Raw genomic sequence first — 22,477 nt, forward strand, 5'->3', positions numbered from 1 at the left:
CTTTTAGTGGAGTTACTTTGTAGTTGTTTTTCTTTCATTAACCATGTTCCAAGGTTCTTTCTTTCTTTCTTTCTTTTGCACTGCTTGCTTTATTATTACAATTATTTTATTATGATTATAACACAGTGGAAAAAATGATTCCTGAATGAGTGAAACTCAAGCATTCGTGTGTATAAAATCTGACACAACACCAAAAATTACGAACCGTGGTATCAAAAAAGAAGGCTAAAGAGGCAGAAATTTGCATAAAAACAAACATGCTAATTTATATGCATAGATGCAAATTTAGAAATAATGACTACAACTTAAATAGAAATACAACATCTCTCACCATAGTGGTGAACAAGACTGTGCCCAGGTGACCTGTGTGCCCTTTTTAGTCTGCTATCCAGGTCTTAACTTTTGACCGACAACTTCAAGACCACTGCTGCTCCCTTTAAGGTTTTTTAGCTTTAAACCGCACCTGGACAACCCTTCAAACAGAGAACTGTAAAGTAGGACACATAACTATTCCAATATATGGCCCTGTTTGCAGACATGCCTTGAACAGCCATGTGCCTACTGAACTCCAGCAACGTTTTGGAGTTCAGCCAATATTTTTTAGCTACTGAATCCAGTAAAAAATATTATAGCAGTTGCTCTTGTGGGCCCACTCAGCTAATAATACTCTAATGTTAGTGTGTTGAGGCTTTGGCCATCTCAGACCCTCCCAGTCCCCTATTTTCCAGGGATGTCCCTGATTTAGCGAAGCAGTCCCGGTTTGTGATTTGATCCTGGAATGTCCCACTTTTCCTTAGGATTGTCCCTATTTTCATCAGAGAAATGTTGGAGGGTATGGAGTTATCCAACCCCCAAGCCGTCTGAAGGCAATCCTGTATAGGGAAGTTTTTTTAAGTGTTTAATGTTTTATGATGTTTTTATATATGTTGGAAGCTGCCCAGAATGGCAGGGGCAACCGAGTAAGATGTGTGGGGTATAAATAGTAAAATTATCATTATGGAATGGGATGTCCCTATTATCATTGGAGAAATGTTGGAGGGTATGCCATCTTCTCTAACAATGACTGGTTTTTGTTATACTTAGGTAAACCTGCAGGGTATGGGGGCAATAGGCGTCCACCTCCCACCCGAGGAATAGTGGATGAATGTTGCTTCCAGAGCTGTGACCTGAGACAGCTGGAGATGTACTGCGCTCCTGTCAAACCACCTAAATCGGCAAGGTCTGTACGTGCTCAGCGCCACACTGATATGCCTAAAGCACAAAAGGTAGGCAGAATATGATCAACTGTAACCTCCCAATATGTTGCATTTGAGGATTTCCAGCACTGATGCAGAAGGATGTTCATGCACCATTAGTTCTTCATGCATTCATGCTCCTGGGAACTCACACAGATAACAAAATCCATTTATAATATTATTGAAGATTGTTGGGCATTGTTTTAGGGATTATTTTCACAGCAGCAGCACGGCCATAGTTTTTTGTTAACTTTTGTTTGTTCATTTTTTATTTTAAAAAAGATGGTCAAGTACAAAGGGGGATAGGCCTCTTTCACCTTTTTATTGTTATATAGATGAAATTTCACTTAATGCAGCTTGTCTGCCTCAAGGCTCAGAAGGCCTCAGCATGAGCAGGCCACATGAAATAACTCAGTTTTACAGCAGAGATACGTGTGAGTATAACTTGTCAGGGGCCTAAACAATGCTTGGCCCAGAATGAGTCAGAACACTTTAAGGCTGGGGACATACAAAATCATTAGCAGCAGGTCCTGCTAGCTTGTTGGGGCCTTGACACTTGCTTTCTGGATACTATTGCAGAACACATATGGAATTTAAACAGTGTCATGAGAATACCAGTTAGGCCCTGTCGTAAAGGTAAAGGGACCCCTGACCATTAGGTCCAGTTGTGACCAACTCTGGGGTTGCAGCACTCATCTTGCTTTATTGGCCGAGGGAACCGGCATACAGCTTCTGGGTCATGTGGCCAGCATGACTAAGCCGCTTCTGGCAAACCAGAGCAGCACATGGAAACGCCATTTACCTTCCTGCCAGAGCAGTACCTATTTATCTACTTGCACTTTGATGTGCTTTCAAACTGCTAGGTTGGCAGGAGCAGGGACCGAGCAACGGGAGCTCCCCCTGTCACGGGGATTCGAACCGCCAACCTTCTGATCAGCAAGCCCTAGGCTCTGTGGTTTAACTTTAGACCACAGCGCCATCCGCATCCCTTTACAGACCTGTGTATATTCATAGAGTGCACCAGAGCATACCCAGCAGTTCCTTGTAGCTATGTATGACAAAGGAAGATCAATAGTGGTGGACAAGCTGCCTTTCAGAGAAGATGATTATTATTAATTATCATCAACAGCAACAACACTCCTGTGGAACTCACTGCCAATTGAGATTAGATGGTCTGTGTGTGTCTCTCCCCCCCCCCCCCGCTTAATGTCAAGTGCTTGTCAAAGACTTTCCTATTTCAGCAGGCATTTTAAGGTGGATTTCTGATCATTTGTTTTCATTTAAGAAAAATTGTATAAAGCGTAACTGTAAATAAAACTTCCAAGCAGTTCACAAAGAATATAAGACATGCCATAGAACTGTCAGTAATTATCAGTGTTAAAAATGAGCATATAAAAAGTGAAATGAATAAAATCAACAGGTAAATGTATACGTTCTAAGCTAAGATTATAGTTGAAAACACACAACAGCTTTACATGTCTGACTAGGCTTGCCTATGCAGAAAAGTTTTAGATGAGCACTGGGAAAAAAATACAGAGAAAACACCTGCCCAATGTCAATTCTTAATTTTAATTACTCTTACTGATTTTTAAAAACATTTTTTTAATGTTTTAAAAACATTTATAAAACACCCCTCTTATAAATTCTTTCTTTTTTAAAAACTACAATCCAATGCACAATTATCCAAGTGAAATCTGTGGGTCTTACGTAAAAAAGTAATATTAAACAAAAGTTTAATGGTGGTTTTTTAATATTCTAGCCTTTGCCAAGTCTTAGGAACAAGGTGGCCTAGAATTCCAAATCAGTCAGATAAATGCATTGGCTTATTTAAACCATCTTTCCCAGGCTGATCAGGAGCCAGATGTGGACCATAAACCAGTTTGCCTCCTGCAAGAACAGACCACAGCCTGTCAAGAAAACTTAGAGTGATCAAACTGAGACAAATCATCCTATGGGAATGAGACCAAGCTCTCAGAGTGATTTTGTTCCATTGATATCATTGGCTGCATGGAAAAGTCTCATTAAGGCTGGGAGGATATTCAAACACAAACCAGATGCCTCCATTGATTTTAAATGATCTCAGCTGTTCAAGTTAGTCACAAAAGTTTGTCACTCAGACAAAAGTAGCATTTGTACACTGCACTGTCATTGCAGCCACTCCAGTGATAATCAAAGCACTGGTGCAAAGAAAAGGAATGTTATTTCTAGAGGTTAACACACCATCATCTCATGTTCAGAGAGAGGTTTCTAAATATAATATAGTTTGTGAGGGTGAATAACATTTTTTTAAAAAAATAAATAAATTGTAAAGTGTGCTGAAAGGTCTCTATAAGTAAATATTTTCTTTCATTTTCAGGAAGTGCATTTGAAGAACACGAGTAGAGGAAACACAGGAAACAGGAACTACAGAATGTAAGAAAATATCATCCATAAAAGTGAAGAATGAATGTGCCATCTGCAGGATACTTTGCTGTAAATAAATTGGACAAAACACTAAAGTTCAATAAGCTTGATGAAATTTCCACTAATGGGCATTCTCCCAATGAACAATGCAAGTAAACATTCCAATAGAAATCAACTCAGTGCTAAAATGTTTCTGAGACTGGCAGATCGCTGTTCTAATTGTTCACCTGCTATAAATGTCCTACACACACACACATACATATATAGACACATACACAGAGAGACACAATGAATCCTGTGCCCCTCAAAAGCCACCAGATGTACAGGCCTTTGATGGATCCAATTGCACTAAATTAACTTATGAACCCTGCTGTTGGAGTCATTCACCAGCTTTGTCTAAGTGGGTTATGTTTTTTTGTTTTGTCTTTAATATTTGCACTTCCATACAAGCAACAGACTCTGTCTTGCAGTGTCTGATACCATTGTTTGTTTGCCCCTTTTATATTTGCACAGTTTGGCATTCCCAGTAGCAGCGACAGTAACACTTCAATTACACCAGTAGCATTCTGACAACATGTGAGTTGTATGCATTCACCCCAGTTAGGGATCCTTACATGGTTCAATATGCACACAGAGTTCCTGTGTAGAATGGAAGCACCATTTACTTTGATGGATAAAGTGGCTACACACATTACACTCTCAGTCATTGAAGTGAATGGGACTGACTGCATACACTTGAGCTCCACATGTGCATGAGAAACCCTTGTTTGCAACAAATTGCTGGATCAGGGTAACAGATTTTAAGACAAAGGCTCACCACCACAACACATGAAGATACAAATAGATACAACATGGACAATTGGGGTGTTGTTTTTTGTTGTTTAGAATCAGTTAAGAGCACACAAAAGGTTATCTTAAATCCTTGGTGATTTTTTCAGGTGATGAGTTATTTTGCCACACTATAAATAAAACGTCTTTTCCTCCATATAGTGCAGTATGTAAAAAAAATTAGCATATCAATAACACACATATAATCAACATTATGTAAAACTGTTTCATAGTACAATGGTGCTATTTTGTAGCTTGTTTTATGGAAGGGTCTGGCAAAAACAGTAAGAGGTAAAAGCAAAATAACAGTGGAGTTGCGTGAGAACTAAGCCCAAGGTGAAAGGGAAGGAATTTGTAGGAAACACATGCATAATTTTAAAAAAGGCTTCCAAATAATTAAAAAAAAATAACTACCAATATCAAGTAATAACATTGCTATCCCATACTGATGAGATTTTTGTCTGACTCTGTTTATCTAACTGAGTGGCAACATACAAACCAATGCATGATGCCACTCCAAAGAAACTGGCATCTCGTTCTTGGCTAGTGGCAATTTGGGAATTAGCTCTGAGTGACATTGAAAAGATACAAATTATGGCTTGGCAACACGTGTACCCAACTGGTGCTTCCCTAGTGTGCCAGGTCCTTGGTGATTTCCCTAAGTTCTTCTAGGCTCTGGTTTATAACACTACTTTCTTATCACTGTAAACTAAATATCTGGGACATCATCAAGTAGACCTGAGCAATGCAACCAGAAGACTCTTGCTGTACTGTACCACTTAGGACTGCAGATGGGAGATTGCAGGTCTGAAATGTTTGCCTGTATATAAAACTGCCTATATACAGAAAAATAGCAATAAGGAAAAATGATTTTAACCTCATTTTCTCCCTGACACGCTACTTTTTCGTTTGCAGGGTATTCCGTGCCCAGAGTATTTCCAAAATGATACTGTCCAGCAAGAACCTCACCATGTGATTCTGCTGATTATGTAACTTGAGTCCCAGGTGGTACTACCCTTCAACTCCCCCCCCCAAAAAAAAGATTGCAATGCCTACCTTGGTGCTCCGTAAGACTTTATTTAAACTGTGACATGAATAGGAACTCTAACTGGAGCCAAGGTGAGAAGCAAGCAACCCACAAATCATTTGACTCAGTAATGTTTTAGTAAAGACTACAGTGAGGAAACAAGCCAATAAATAAAATAACATCATGTAATTTTAGACTGTCCTAAAAACACTTGCATGCAATAAGTATGGTAACTGTGTGCAAATAAGCCTCACTTGCTTTCTCTGCACCCCTTCCTTGGAGAATGTCTCATTCAACTCAATGGGGCTGGGATTGCATTGTAATCCTGACCTGCCCATATCAACAAAGGCATTCAGTTCAATGGGACATAGAGAGGTTTACTTTCTGCATAGGATCATGCTGCATAAGCTCAGATTTAATGCAAAACAGGCTCAGATGTTGCAACAGTCTTGTGTTGGCCCTCTGAAAGGATATCAATTTTATTCGTACCTAGCAGTAATTTTTACATATCTTTGGATGGAGGCTGGAACCTATGAATGTATATACATATGAAGTCTTCTGCTGTATTCAAGTATACTCCATTTTTACAAGCAAGAGATATACAAATGAAGGATTGGGGGGGGGACAGGGGGGACCTGGAGCAATTTTGCTTTACCTTTTACTGATTTGGTCAGCTATGCCAAAGTGGTGCTATTGTTTTGTTTAAGAAAGTACTTGACTTAAAAAAAAACTATAAAAGAAAGTATATGCATATTTTTTAAAAAATAAATTGACAGATATATAGATTTTGCTTTTTAAAATAGAAACTTGCCTAGCCATAATTTTTCAACTTTTTGTCATTTTAAAAGGGGGGGGGGGATTTGGGACAGTACTTACATTTAAAAAAAAAATGAGAGAAAAATAAAATTGCCAAGATTAATACTAATGTTAGGTGTCACATTATCAGAACAGAAGTGTAGGGCTTACTAAGTACTGCTGCAGCTTAATTTCCATTTGTTTTGGTGGGATATATAGGGATACTGCTCTAACCCCATTGGGATGAATGAATGTTGCAATACAACAGTGCTTAATGGATTAAATCCGTAAGCCGCACTCAGAAGCTCCAGTGTGCCTGTGAGTGTTCCAGGGCACCCTATAGGCTCCCATTCTGTTTAATGAAGGGGACAATACTGCGCTTGTGACAGGATGCCTGCGTGGAACTTTGGGTCATGGCACAGTCCTCCACTCATTAAAAGCATCATGCATTCTTGCACAGGGGTAACATTGGGATTGTTTGTATGCAGTGGTTACATTGCCTTGGTGGAAATCACCTTTCACTTGATTTTCTTCAAATCCCCTTACCCACTTAAGTCCACCACCTCCCCCAGAGTCCCTCTGGAGCAGAATACAATATGGCACTTTCCACTAAGGCAAAGTCGCCATATGGATATAATCCATTCTAATTACACCAAATTACAAAAACCTTTCATCCTGGCCTTGGTTAAGACCAGAAGTCCAAATTATCATTCAAAGGGTGATAATCCCTGGCAGTGGCGTAGCGTGGGTTGTCAGCACCCGGGGCAAGGCAAGTAATTTGCGCCCCCTAACCCGTGGATTTGCGCCCCCTAACCCTAACCCCCAGATGTTGCGCCCGGTGAGGCCGGCCCCCCCTGCACCCCCCACGCTACGCCACTGATCCCTGGAGTGTTTTCACACAACAAGAAAGACACACTTGAGCCTTACTCGCGCCTTCTGCATGCATGAATGAAGTCCTAAAACACAGAGTGCCGTTAAAAAAAAAATACTTTTTCTATCCATGGTTCCTGAACTACATAATAATAATAATAATAATAATAATAATAATAATAATAATAATTTTATTTATATCCTCATCCATGTGGCTGGGTTTCCCCAGCCTCTCTGGGCAGCTTACACTACATAAAAAATTGTAAAACATCAGACATTAAAAACTTCCCTAAACAGGGCTACCTTCAGATGTCTTCTAAAAGTCAGATAGTTGTTTATTTCCTTGATCGGAGGGCATTAACAGGGTGGGCGCCACTACTGAGAAGGCCCCTTGCCTGGTTCCCTGTAACCTCACTTCTCGCAGTGAGGGAACCACCAGAAGTCCCTCGGCACTGGACCTCAGTGTCCAGGCTGAACGATGGAGGTGCAGATGCTCCTTCAGGTATACTGGGCTGAGGCCGTTTAGGGCTTTAAAGGTCAGCACCAAAACTTTGAATTGTGCTCGGAAATGTACTGAGAGCCAATGTGGGTATTTCAAGACCATATGTCTCCGCAGCTACTCTCAGTCACCAGTATAGCTGCCGCATTCTGGATTAATTGTAGTTTTCGAGTCACCTTCAGAGGTAGCCCACACATAGAATGCATTGCAGTAGTCCAAGCAGGAGATAACCAGAGCATGTACCACTCTGGCAAGACAGTTCATAGGCAGGTAGTATCTCAACCTCCGTACCAGATGGAGCTGGGAGACAGCTGCCTTGGACACAGAATTGACCTGCACCTCCATGGATAGCTGTGAGTCCAAAATGACTCCCAGGTTGCACACCTGGTGCTTCAGGGGCACAGCTACCCCATTCAAGGTCCTCCACACCTGACCCCCCAAAACAGTACTTCTTTCTTGCCAGTGATCCATGCATAGAAGCCAACTTACATGTATGGATCTCCTTAGCTTGGTTGAGACAAAAGTGTACAGTGGTACCTCGGGTTAAGTACTTAATTCGTTCCAGAGGTTCGTACTTAACCTGAAACTGTTCTTAACCTGAAGCACCACTTTAGCTAATGGGGCCTCCTGCTGCTGCCGCGCTGCTGGAGCACGATTTCTGTTCTCATCCCGAAGCAAAGTTCTTAACCTGAAGCACTATTTCTGGGTTAGCAGAGTCTGTAACCTGAAGCATTTGTAACCTGAAGCGTATGTAACCCGAGGTACCACTGTATTGAGTTTATTTTATCTATAACAGATAACTCAAGGGTAGGCCCACAAACATAAAACGTATATTTATAGAGAAATCAGTTTAGGTACAAATCACAGCTATTTTTTTTTAAAAAATGCCTTGAAGTGAAAAGAAAAAAACATCCATTTCTAATAGGGGTGGGGAGAAGAAGTGACATATTCTGTAGCTTTTGAGAAAGAGTTGAAAATATATGGCTAGCATTCTGTGAAACTGAAATTGTGTGCATGCATTGAGTCTGTATGTGTGATTTTTTTTTTAAAAAAGAAAAACTTTATTTGGTTTTCACAAACATCAAAATGTGCAAAAATGAGACCTTTATGGTTCTTTTTAAATGAAAGTTAAATCTGATTGGAGATTCTTTGCGTTTAGATAGGGGGGAAATTGTTCTGATGAAAGTATATTCAATCTATTTAATGTGTTTCAAAACTACTTTTAGCCTGGAAATGAATTGTAGTAATTTATTAAAGACACAATATATACCACTGATTCCTCTTTTAAAAATATCATTGCAGTTCAAACAAGTATGCCGTACATTTTATAGTTTATTCAAAGAGACTTTCCGTTGGTCTGGTTTCAAATGGCTTCTCTAGTTTAAATGCCTGTGCATTTGATGATTATTTTTAAAAGGGGGATTAGGATTTTTTGCTCTATTTAACAAGTCACAAGTCTTCATTGGTGACTTTCCTCTCAAGCCATTAACTATAAAGAAGCACCATTTGGTAAATCATGTAAATCAAATTCCTGTCTTGAAGGAGAAACAAATCCTAAATGCAAACCTATATTCATTTTAATCCTGCAATAGACATTTTTGCTTATCATAATATTACAGTATCCTACAAGGACTATCATTGCTCAAACACAGTATCTTGTGTACAATTTTTTTCTGTTTGACTTTTACATGAAGGAGGTTATAAGAATATCTGAAACTTGACTACATATAATACAATATAGAGATACCACTCTAACAAAGACACAACTAGACAATATTTTCATTTCCCTTGAAAGATTGAGGCTAGGTACAGATAGTGGTTCCAGCTGACTTCAAATTCAAATTGTGACAAGTTAGTCTCATAAACTAGCTGAAGACCTGTTGCTTTAATGAGATTTAGTCACAACTGCTGGAACAGGGCCAATAGTTTTTCACATGCTTGAAGGCAGAATAATTCAACAAACACTGTTCATAGTGCACATCTTTACTTTCTCTGTCCCACATTGCCACTGGAGACACTTGGGCTAAACCTAGCCCAGAGATGCTGAGCTGGCCAACCATCCCTCATAAAAGTAGCTCTCCAAGAAAGTGAGTTGCTGGCCAGGTCACTACAGTCTCTAGTCATCCAAATGTTTAAAGCACGATTAGATTTTGCCACCTTCCCAAGTGGCTTCTGTTTTACAAACTCATTTCTGCAAATTCTAAACAAGGCTATTGGAGTCTCTCCTTAATTCCCTCCAAGACAATATTTGAAGGGGTGTGTGAAACTTGAAATTTAAAACATACTTATGAAGTTATATTATACCAAATCATACTCTTGGTCCAACAAGCCCAGTATTGTTTTGTCTGACAGGCAGAAGCTCTGCGGGGTCTCAAAGAGGGAGCTATTTTCTCCTCGCTACCTTATCTTTTTACCTGAAGATGCTAGGGATTGAACCTGGCACCTTCTGAACCACTGAGCTATGCCGTCTCTCTTGCCATTTATTACATGGCACATACACAACTACAATATGGACAGGAGAAATTAACATATGTGCCCTTGGACATTGATAGCTCTATCATGCTACCTTAGAGATATACTAGCATCTGTATCTAGCTCCACACTGATTGCATGAAGGGTGCATGTTTTGGGGGGGGAAATCCACTTTTCAATAACCTGCAACATAACCACAACTTTCTGCTTCTCACTTGCATTATTTATTTTCAGAAATCTTATGCTGTAGCTGTTTTCACTGAAATGTATCAGCACAGCCTTATATTTGCAAACCAGACATAACCAACACTTCAAAAGCATGTGTTTCATTCACTAGCACTTCTTGGATAACTTTGCTGTGCTACTACCACAGCCATCTATTGAATGGTCACTGTGACATCACAACACCTAGCCATACACGTTCCTTCTCTGCTCACTGGTACCATTTTTGAAAACTCTCTCTCTCTATAGGTTTACTTTGTCTCACGCACACCAGCTGTGCACTCCTGCTCTCCAGCAGTGGAATACATGTCTCTTTCAATATGTTTTTGCTAGGCAACCCCACTCCAATTACACAGAAAATGAGGTCATAATGGAGAATGGGACTACTGTTAATCCTATGCTTACTACTACAACAACAACAACAACAAACCTGGACTATTTGGAAAGGGCCCTTGGCTGCAGGGACATCCTGTTTCAGACAATAAGGAAAATTTACCTTGTGCTGCTTGTTAGTTGCAGCCCCGTTAGACCACAGTTACACTTCTACCTCTACCTCCTGTTCATACATCTGGTTGCCCATGCAATTGACTTTGGGAAATTGTGCAAGTGGCCACCATGATTTGCATACAGCAACCTTTTTCAAAATGTCTCCCTGTCAATTCGGTGTGCAGTCATAATTAGATCCCATTCAAATCAATGTGGAATATTTGTCATGATTAACTTTTAAAACAGGACCATAGCATGACTTTGCCAGGATCCAACCCACTGTTTATTCTTGTGGTCTTTCTTTTCTGGCATAGTATTGCTCACTACTCTATAGCGTTGCCATGATTTCCCAGTTTAGATCCTAATACCAGATAATAACATGGGCCCAGATGTTTCACAGGTCTACTTCTAACTTGCTTATTTGCTGCTACAACTGCACATAATATTGGGGTTGACACCCTACCTCTGTGTTTAAATTTCACAGATACCAATGAGTAGATACCAAATAGATCTACTGATAATTGGTCACCAATAAACTTAAGTCCAAGGATGCAGACTATCTGATGCATAATCAAAAACATTATAAAAGGGGGGGGGGAAACAGTGAAGAAAGACTGACTGAATTAATGTGTGAAATGTTGCTTGATGCACTTCTTGCTGAAAATCATTAAATTTCTTTTCTTTTTCTTTTTCTTTTCTTTTTTTGGGCTGCTCCTGAATAATGTCTTGCTTTGCTAAGAAAGCCTGTTCATTTTATAATGGTCACTAAATGGGGTGATTTTGTGGCTAAGTAACCTTAAAAGTAAGGCTATAGGTTATGTACAACTTGCATGCGGAATTTGGCAACATATGCTTGGCATGAGGAGTCATCCTACTTTCATTATGGGAGGAAAATAATGGCACTTGAAAGTGTTGACTTTCAATATAAAGTAGCATTTTCCCACATTAAAAGAAGCAGACTTAGGTTTTCTAAAGGGTATATGACTAGGGTACATGACAAGGAGCCACAGCCAATCTTGGACCCTTAAGAAGTATAACCATATGGTACCCATGTCTGAAAATATGTTTTTCATTCATTCATTCATTTTTTAATTTATTATTTGCTTTATCTCTCTCTCTTTTTAAATTACATAATTCCTCAAACTAAGCTACAACAGCATTAAACCAGAAAACTTTAGTGTTGGTTGAATTGCCCTGCCTCACTTACATCAATAGGGATTGTTATTGGTACTCAATGGCACTGATGGATTATTTCATTGCTTAATGTGGCAATACACATAGCACGATGACTGTAGATAGAGATGGATGCCCAGTTTTGAGTACATTCATACATATTTCACTGAAGGTACTGGACTCACACAACCTGGAGCCTCACATGTGCAGAAGTGGCCCCTATTCTCCTTCATGGCAGCAAATAATCTGTGCACATCAGTGGGAATCCATACTACATATGCAGAACATTTCCTCAATTCATGGAAAGGAATGGAGCTGCTGATGGCCAAGATGTAACCTAACACAGGTGTTTAGTTGGATGCTCCCAACATCAGCAGTGGCAAAAAAAGCTTTACTTGAGCTTGCAGAACTTCATGTGCCCAAAATGGCTATGGTGGTCCTATTTCATTGGCCTGTGGGCCGCAACCTATGTCCAAATCCTGCCTAATGAGACCTTTCCTTTTTTACTTGCAAAGGAGAAAATGCAGTACTCCATTGCCCTTAATTTATGAACAGCACTTTGCTATTGCAAAATGAAATTTACGGGGATAGAGCACTTTGAACATGTCTTTGCTAGCCAAGGTTGTGTGCTGGGGAGGGGGGAGGCTCCATGCATGTACATGATTTTGCACGCCTTAATTGTTGTTGCTACTTTCTTGTAATCGATCCATTAGCTTAAATGCCTGTTGTAAGCAGTCTACCAAAACTGTTTTGTAATTTAGGTTTATTTCCACTTGCAGCCCAATCCCCAAAGCGCTCCGCCGGCACAAGCCCCATTGAGGACTGGAGCCTTAAGCAAGGAACTTGCCTGCATCAAACTTACACAAGGGCAAGCTTCCTTACACTATACAGTAAATGAGAACAACTTTTACTTTGAGGTATGACAGAGTGACTCTGATGCATTTCTAACCAATTCCAGTGATGGAAATCAATTGTGACCCAAGGAGAGTAACGAAGCAACTGAAGCAACCAGCTGGTGTGTTACAGCATGTTTTTTCCTGAATAGGTTTTGCGAGCCAAAAACAAGATTCCTTAGTGGGAAAGGACATATGCTGCTTTAAAAAAACAATCAGAATGTGGTGAAGTGTTTCACATAGTTCTGGGAGACTTTGAAGTACCACATGCTTGTTATAAGTACCGTACATCTCTAGAGGCACAGCTAACAACAAAACTAAATGCACATTTCCAGTATGCCTCCAGCCGATATTTTTCCGTACGAGTCCAGCATAATCTAATCTATAAGACAACAGGATCAAGGACTGACTGATACCTGGATAAGTGACCTTCTGCAAAGCTAGAATGTCATAATTAGCCATCTAGCTTATATGTATTTTCAGTTACTTAGCTGCCCAAGTGCTAAATGTTGAGATTAATATTCATTTGTTTTCCACAATGCCATTCTTCCAAACAAAAATATGAGCTGGCCCCCTTACCTTAAATTAAGAGTATGGTCAACATCAGAACATGAACTGGCCCACTTACATCTTAAGAAAAGGTATGTGCAACCTCAGGGTTTAGATTATACAAGCATGGTTGTATGTGGGCACTTGAATTCATATAAATTCACTACTGAAGACTATTGATGGCAAGCATATCAGCAAAAACCATGATGAGAGACATCATTTGCTCACCCTGTCAGCTCCTCCCACACACCAAAAAAAGTCCATAATCCTTGAAACACTTTGGCAGCATATGTCGTACTGAGATAGATGGGCAATGCACCAGCACAATGCTTTGTAGATTGGGCTGTAAATATTTGGATTTGTACAGTTTTTATTTTCCCTGTGCTCATTCAAAATGCAAACTGTCATGACCTAATGACAAGTAAATAATATTTCATACTGTGTATGTAACATCAGTGTGTTGCAGAACCCCCCACCCCACTCAAACAACTACTTCAACAGTAGAACTCACCCCATTATTCTCCCCATTTAGCACTGGTAAGCTTTCCACAGATACACAGGAATGCCAAGTAATGAAGGTTTTAGTGCTTGCGAAAAGAAAAAACTGATCTTACTATTTCACCGGTACCTCGGAACCATTTAGCCATGTCCCCCACTCTGTGCAAACTTTCTAACCCGGTAAACATTGATCCATAAACCAATAGTGTATTCATGCTTCTTAAAAAGCTCTTTATATGCATTTATCATGATAGGTCCAAAAGATCTCAAGAGCTAGTTGTCTGGTTTTCATTGTTTGTTTTTCTAAATATCCACTGATGCAGTAAAAAAATAAAAAGGGCTTGGTCACACTGTATAATAAAATAAAGACTATGGCAACCTTAGGTTGGTAGAATGTACTGAACTGTTTGCTCCCTCTTGAGATCCAGTCCAAAATGTGAAACATTACTGTAAGAGGGTATCTTTCTAATGTATTTGTATGTATAGTTGACACCTCTGTGAGGTCTAATAAAGAATAATGGTTAATAAACATAACTGTGCTAAGCATCTTTCTTGCTCTAGGATAGCTCTGACTTCTTTGGCTATAAAGCAATTGCTTTAGACTCAGGCTCTGCACATGTGAGAGAAAGCACAGAAAGAGTGTTGGCTGGTGATCTTAAATTAAGATAATCAGTGCTCTCTCTCTTAAGTTATCACCACCCACACTCTTTCTTTCTCCTGCCCCCCCCCCTTTAGAAAGAGAGAGAAAGAGTGTGGGATGAATGGATGATAGATGAATGGAGGCTGGAGGCTGTGTGAGTGAGAATGAATGGAGCGCATCCTTGTATGCCTGTGCAAATAAATCAGTGCTGTGTAAGAAAGGGTATGGAGTGGCTCCAGCCCTGCTAACTGATGGTATGCAGAATCTGACATATTACTCCCAAGGGAATGCAACCTTCAGAGGCAAAAACACACACACACACAAAAAAAAGATTATTCACCCCTCCTTTAAAGCGAAACAAAAACATGACCAATGTTAACAAAAAATACATATGTTAGGGGAACGTATGCATAAAAATGAATATATTAGTGAAAATAACATGCAGTATATTAAGAGAAACTGCTTGCAAAAAGGTGCACATTAGTCAAAACTTCACCCCAAATGTGTTTATTAGGGGAAAAAATTCACTAACAATATAGTACAGTGTTTTTCTTTTCTTTTCTTTAAAACTGCAAACTGCTGCACAAATGTGGAATTTAAGATTGGGAAAATGAGAAACTGAGTGAACTGATATTGACAGATCTTTCCATTCTTATTGGAGTGGCCACACTCAGTGCCAGAATGTGGCCACTGGAGGGTTGACCAAGGTTGAAAGAGGCCCTCAGGCCAAAAACGGTTACCCACCATTGGTCTTCTTCTTTGGCAACCACTTGTAGCTGAGTAAGATTGTCTTCCATGAGCACAGTCTTAATGGTGTGTCCACAGATGACTTTGGAGGCCAATTCTAGATCCACATGTCCTTCCACAGTGGGGACATAGGTTTCTGGGCAGGAGTTGATCATGGTGAGGGTTTGCCAAACACGTCTTCCTTTTAACCCATTTCTCCCTTTCGTCCTGAGTTTGAGTGTCTTCAAAGTCCATGACACCTTTGGTAAAGGCTGTTTTCCAACTGGAGCGATTGCAGGCCAATGTTTCTCAATTGTTGGTGTTTATATTACATTGTTAAAGATTTGCCTTGAAAGAGTCTTTAAACCTCTTTTGTTGACCACCAGCATTACACTTTCCATTTTTAAGTTCAGAATAGAGTAGTTGCTTTGGAAGACAATAATCAGGCACCCGCTCAACATAACCAGTCCCACGAAGTTGATGTTGAAGAATCATTGCTTCAACACTGGTGATCTTTGCTTCTTCCAGTATACTGACATTAGTTCGCCTGTCTTCCCAAGTGATATGTAAAAATTTTCAGAGACACTGTTGATGGAATCTTTCAAGGAGTTGGAGATGGCGTTTATAAGTGGTCCATGTTTCACAAGTGTACAGTAAGGTTGGTAGTTCAATAGCTTTGGAAACAAGCATTTTTGTTTCCCTGTGAATGTCCCAGTCCTTAAACACTCTGCACTTCCATCAGGAGAAAGCTGCATTCACAGAGCTCAGGCAATGCTGGATTTCGGCATCAGTGTCAACCCTTGTGGAAAGATAACTGCCCAGATAGGAAAAATGATTGACATTTTCCAACGTTACAGCGTTACACCATTAAGTTGGATTTGTGGCACTGCAAAGGGGTTGTTTTGTGCTTGTTGATACTGCACTTTGGTTTTTGGGATGTTGAGAGATAGGCCAAGCTTTTCGTAAGCTTCTGCGAAGATATTTAGGATGGTTTGGAGGTCATCCTCTAAGTGAGCACACACTACATTGTCATCAGCATATTGAAACTCTATGACGTAAGTTATGGTAACCTTACTCTTTGCTTTCAGTCTACTCAAGTTAAAGAGCTTTCCATCTGTTCAATATATGATTTCTACCCCAGTTTACATTGACAATGTGTAGGATCATGGCAATGAAAATATTAGAGTTGGAGCGATGATACATCCCTGTTTAACACCTGATCCCACTGTGAATGGTTCACTTTGACAGCCATTGTTATCCACAATTGTTTCTGCCACATTATCATGGAGGAGCCGAAGAATGTTCACAAATTTATCCAGGCAGCTGATTTTCAGAAGGACAGTCCACAGAGCATTATGATTTATAGTGCTGAAGGCCTTAGTCAGGTCAATAAACGCCATATACAGGGATTGGTTTTGCTCTCTGCATTTTTCTTGAAGCTGTTGAGCAGTGAAAATCATGTCCACTATCCCCCCTAGAAGGTTGAAAACCATTTTGGGATTCAGTAAGGGTGGCCTTGGATATAGTTGGGAGATGGTTTCCTAAAATCCTTGCAAGAATTTTGCCAACTGCAGCTAATAAAGAGATAGTTTCCACAATCCATTCTATCAACTTTTTTAAAAAAGAGATTGCATTCTCTTCAGTGCCAACAGTTTGGGACTAGGTGCCAGCTTCTAGCTTAAAACAACTGAAAAATTCATCTCCACAAAATTTCTTTCTCTGTCAAAATACTTACATCTCTTCCCACTCTGCATTGCAGTCACGATCCTATGTCTCTCTCCCCCCCCCCCTATACACACATGCATGGCTACTTACATTTTTAATGCAATAATACATTTAACATCACATCAACTTTGGCCCAGGGAGCTGCAGTTTTGTAAACACATTTCTTCATATTCTAAAGCTAGGTTATCTGTATCCCACTTCATCATTTTTATCTCAGCCAATTATTTGAGGGAGGAAGCATGGATAAATACTTAGAGCTGTTCTACCTAAATCCTAAAACCAGGAGGTTACATTCTACAGTGCCTTGGCGTTACTGCAGGGATAGAAAACCTCAGTCCCAGGGCCTAGATGTGGCCCTCCAAACCTCTCCATGAGGCCCTCAGACTCTCCCTGGACCATGGCACTGAAGCACTTTGTGCCTGGAATATGTCTTGATTGCCTGGATGAAGAACTGTGTGCACAGATAGGGGTGTGTGTGCGTGTTTTAAGATTTGTGTGACTGGAATGTAGTGTAATAGAGATAAGAATCACATTCATTCCTTTTCCCAGCCTAGCATGTGGCCCCAGAAGGTTGTTCACAAGGAAACATGGCTCTCTGATTTAGTGAAAAGAGTTTTCCACTCACAGAACAGTGATTTTCATTCCTCCTCCCCTACCCACAGAAGCCCTTCACATCCTACACTGTTTTTGAAAGTCCCCTATCCTCACGACCAGCTTTTGGCTCAACAGAAACAGGTTGCCACACCTTGCACAAAGAGGCACACTTTCCACTAGTACAAAGCTATCATTAGTCACAACCCAGTAATGATCAGAGCAATCTTATGCTAAGGTTACCAGATTTTTTTCAATGAATGCGGGGACACTTTTCAACCTCAGCAGGAATGATAGGATTTTGTCAGGGGACTGATTTGTAAATCCTGGGACTGCCTCCGAGAAACGGGGATGTGTGGTAAACCTTATCTTATGCACGCCTGCTCAGAAGTAGGCTCCACTGACTTCAGTGGATCTTGTTCTTGGGTACGCATAGATCACAACCTAAAGAAATTAAAACCCATGCATAAGCAACCATAAAGCCATCCTTCCATCATTCAGACACCCATTGTGTGTCAAACTGAAGCTTCTGTACAATCACAAAGAGCAGTCCTCTGACAATGTGTGGCAGCTGCTACCCCCACCCAACAAAACTAGATTAAGGGGCCAGTTTCAGGGGTGAGAAGGTCCAGCACTTAAGCAGCCTTGATACCCTCTGCAGGAGCTGCAGTCTTGTTTCCCCAGCACCTTGAGTCTTAGAAATGCATTGGTGTCTAACTTGAATTCAGTTCAAAGAAATTCTCTCCTGACATTCTCATTTTGCAGGAAAGCTGAATTCCATGGGCAGAAGTTTCAAGCCAAGCTGTCCTCGAAATGACTTTGATGCTGATTTGTAGAGCGGGGGAAACAACCAGCTGTCATTCCACAGATGCAGAATGAGCCAGAAACAATTGGTACTGATTGTAATGATAGCGTTTGCAGCCTATGTGGAAGTCAAAAGCTTTTTGGACTAGGGAGCCTTTCTATTCGGAAGGAGGCCCAAGTGCTTTACTCTTCCTGTTGTTCCCTTCCAGCATGACAGTTACAGTGCTAATATCTTAGCATGGTGCCTGATCTACTGACTATAATCATAAAGGCAGACGGCTATGGAAGAACAATAGACTTTCTGTATTGGGGTAGGTGACATCATGCCTCAATCTCCTGGCAGAAGAAGCAAGTGAGACGGGCAGCAAAATGATGCCATATGGAGTGCTCCCTGTTTAAGGTTTGTTACCCTGCCCCCACCCCCAGTTTTCTATTTTATCCCCATCCCACTGTCAGCATCAGCAGAGGTCACTGAGCATGTTCAATCTTCATTAGGCTATTGGAGAGGTCCCCCCTTAGGGGTTTTTTCCTTAAGATTTTGTACACTTCTGTAAATCTTGGGGTTCCTCTGAGCCTGGTGACACCTCTGTTAGGATATAGTTCCGTTCCACCTTAAAAGGGACAGGCATGACTATTGTGTGTCACATGCCTGTTTACATTTCCAGCACAGTCTGCTGGGAACTTCTGTTTTGTATATTGCTTTTGTATTGCTGTTTTGCTGGAGGCGAAGGGAAGCAGACACGTTTTCCTTTGTTCCTGAACTATGCTGGAAAAAATGCCGTACATATGCTTACACATGGCTATGTCTGCCTCTTCCGTTGTGAGAAGATTTATTCACTCTGCTGATAGAGCATGCACAGTTCTCTTAACGTTTCAGAGGCTCATTTCGCTGACATGCTGTTCCAAAGGAGACCGGTGATCACCCAGCTGCCAGCCAGTGGCTGGAGCCAGCTGGGGCACTGCCTGTTGCCCCCATCCCAACAACCTCTGTCATCTGTGTGGGCGGTGCCATTTTGGATACAAAGACTAGCATCCGGAATATTAGGACTGCTGTTGGTGTACCCAAGTGGGATCTACAACAAGATGCTGCAGAGCTGAGTGCTTCTGTTCCAGCCAGCCAGTCAGCCAGCCATGCCCTCCTATACAGTGCTCCATTTCGCCACCACTACCTGGCCCCAAGTCAGTCAACAATCCAGGGTCATCAAGCATTCTCAGGTCTCATTAGGCTCAGGGGGGCAAAAATTTACTTTTGCCAAACTTTGGTATTCCCAAAAGCCTACTGTTTAGCATCGGTGGCACTGTTTTGGCTTCTTACAGCTTCTTACAGCCTGCATACTGGATATACAGAATAAACGTTAAACAGTAACTATTCAGTCTGTAAGAGGAGATTTCTATAAAATGTAGGATTATTTTTAGCAACCTTGCTTCCCGCCACCCCTCCATTTCTGTCATTTGGGTGGGGTTTATAAGACTTTGTTGCTGTAATAAGTATGCTTTTAGCAGTCTGGTCTGTAGCCCAAGTCAAACTGACCTGGCTATAAGCTCTGGGGAGCTGTTCTCACACAGCTCTGAGACTATATATTATTTTCTGTGACTACAGCCAATTTGGGCCACTTCCAGGTTAACTAGGGAGGTTTACACAGTTGTCGTCAGCATAATCATGGCATGGCCACAAGCACTGATGTTCTTAAGCATCCGGGACAAGCTTCCTCCCATGGCATTAGGAAATTATAATTAAGCAAAATGAAATTGGATTGGATTCTAGCATGCTTTGAAAATTTATATCTCAATGCCAGGTGTTACTGGTTTCAAAGCCAGGCCTAGAGGATTACCTTGGGATATTCTTCCTCATTGCATCACCAGGGAAGCCTAGTACAGGAACCACAGTGATAAAATCTCAGTCCTATCCAAGGTAATAATAATAATAAATAATAATAATAGTGTGTGTGCTGTGTTCACAAACAAGCTGAGTCATGATCAGCTTGTTGACTCTCCTGCTCATTGGTCTCCTGAAAAATCACAATTCATGTGCATGTCTCCTTGTAGGTCTTCATGCTAGCTACTGCTCTGGACCATCCATCCAGGTTTTCTACCTTCACCTGATCAATACTCAGTTTATGGCAGGGGTAGGCAACCTAAGTCCCATGGGCCAGATGCAGCCCAATCGCCTTCTCATTCAGGCCCATGGGCAGTCTGGGAATCAGCATGTTTTTACATGAGTAGAATATGTCCTTTTATTTAAAATGCATCTCTGGGTTATTTGTGGGGCATAGGAATTCGTTCGTTCTTTTTTTCAAAATATAGTCCGGCCCACCACATGGTCTGAGGGACGGTGGACTGGCCCACAGCAGAAAAAGGTTGCTGACCCCTGGTTTACAGGATGAAGGCAGCACATGACTCAGTCACTGCACTTCATGACCACTCTCCAGACCAAGGAAAACTCCCAGGCAGAGCAGTTTTGCTGCCAAACTGGGCAGGAAATGCATGCAGAGTTGCTGTCTGTCCTGCCCTCTCCCCATACCTGGATATTTGTCCAGATTGCAACTGGGGAGGGAAATATTAAACCTCTCCCAAGTGCTGTAGACTTGATAAAAATCATAGGTTGCTGGCACCTGTTGTTATTATTATTATTATTATTATTATTATTATTATTATTATTAAAATCTTAAGATGCTTCCTAATGACCCATTTAGCATCATATGTGATTGGGCCTCAGCAGTCTAGGGCTGATATATGGAGGCAGAAAAGGACTGTGCCTGCTGGCCTATATCAACAACATTGTGTGCCCCACCAGCCTCAGCCCCCAACATCTACACATTGTGTGTGCAGTGAACCTCTGCAAAAGTGTGTCCATGCAAGTGGTCACGATTGTGTTCAAGGGAACAATATGTAGTTAATACAAACTACATTCATACAGCAATTTATTCCATTTCTTGACATCTTCCTGTTAATTTTGGCATTACATTTCAGCTTTCGCGTGTCGTAAAAGCCACTTCCAGAAAACTAATGGATTCTAGCATGTGTTCAGCACTCATTTCCATGTTACCTGATTCCAGAAAAAGAAAAAGAAAACCTTTGCAGCCACCGTAACCCAGAAATTCATAGGAGTCAAATGACGAGATTTGGGGCAGTATATTGGCATACACTTCTTTCCTGCAATTTCCATGGGGGAATTGTGGGGGAACAAAAACATCCATGTGCAGAAAGTGTGGGGGAGCAGCAATATTGTCCAATGACATTTGTTGTGGTGTCGTACCATGCCCACTGCTGTGAATAAAATTTAGCTCAACATGCCAATATATTAGTCAAGAAGGCACAGTTCCATACAAAGGCGCCGTCTTGTGCTCAACTGTCAGGGAACTGCCATCGGAGCCAAGAGTGGAAGTAAGGCTCCCCGAAGATGCGGGAGAAGGGACCAGCAGAGGGAGAGAGAACACTTCCCTTGGGGAAGGAAATCAGCGGGACACCTGGGAGAAAGGGGAGCAGGGAAGGACTTCAGAGAGAGGGCTCCAGGACTCTTCCACAGAGACCAGCGGGGAGAGTCCAGGACCTCCGCTGGCCACGCCCATTCTGCGCAGAAGACTTCCGCGCAGGGAGTCTAGGCGGAGACTTGGTGTCAAGGAGTTTTTATGTTGGAAGAAGTTCAGGAAACGCCCACTGACGGATTCTGCCAGTGACTGACACAGCCACGGAGTAAAGGCTGTCCAGCCAGGGAAAGGTTTAGCCAGGGAACGTTGCCTAGAGCATCGGCACCCTCTACGCACAAGCAACCCCCAATTCCCTTTACATCAACATTGGCCCCCCCAACTTGGCCTGCCATCCCCCACCCAACCACCGTCCAACGCCATACCTGTTTTTGTTGTCGCTGCCACAAGGCTGAGGCCGCCCCAGCAGGGCCACTTGAGGTGCTTTGGTGCATTCCTTTGGTACATTCCAGGGAGCACACCAGTGCACCTTCCTGGGCCCCCTGCCCACAAATACTGAGGGGGCCAAAGATGCTCCAACCCCTGGAGTTGGTGTGCCTGGTTGGTGCACCATCTG

General features: G+C 41.4%; 1 protein-coding gene and 1 long non-coding RNA gene across 6 annotated transcripts in view; one reads left to right on the plus strand and one right to left on the minus strand.

Moving 5' to 3' along the window:
- Nucleotides 1-14,498, plus strand: part of IGF1 (insulin like growth factor 1) — a 68,206-nt gene extending 53,708 nt beyond the window's left edge. For 2 of the 5 annotated variants that reach the window (XM_082240667.1, XM_082240671.1), the window contains exons 3-6: nucleotides 1,084-1,265; nucleotides 3,592-3,647; nucleotides 5,382-7,022; nucleotides 7,178-14,498. In XM_082240667.1, coding sequence (XP_082096793.1) covers nucleotides 1,084-1,265; nucleotides 3,592-3,647; nucleotides 5,382-5,442 — 299 coding nt within the window. In that variant the 3' untranslated portion in view covers nucleotides 5,443-7,022; nucleotides 7,178-14,498. Of the gene's footprint in view, nucleotides 1-1,083; nucleotides 1,266-3,591; nucleotides 5,361-5,381; nucleotides 7,023-7,177 lie in introns of those variants that run through there. The other 3 variants (XM_082240668.1, XM_082240669.1, XM_082240670.1) reach the window with 3 other exon arrangements.
- The window catches only part of LOC309542119, an 87,934-nt gene that overhangs the window by 62,888 nt on the left and 2,569 nt on the right, over nucleotides 1-22,477 (minus strand). Inside the window, exon 2 of the long non-coding RNA XR_014224094.1 lies at nucleotides 22,287-22,474. This is a non-coding gene — a long non-coding RNA (uncharacterized lncRNA). The remainder of the gene's footprint in view (nucleotides 1-22,286; nucleotides 22,475-22,477) is intronic.

The sequence above is a fragment of the Podarcis vaucheri genome, assembly GCF_965113315.1.
Source record: "Podarcis vaucheri genome assembly, chromosome: 10".
Lineage (NCBI taxonomy): Eukaryota > Metazoa > Chordata > Lepidosauria > Squamata > Lacertidae > Podarcis > Podarcis vaucheri.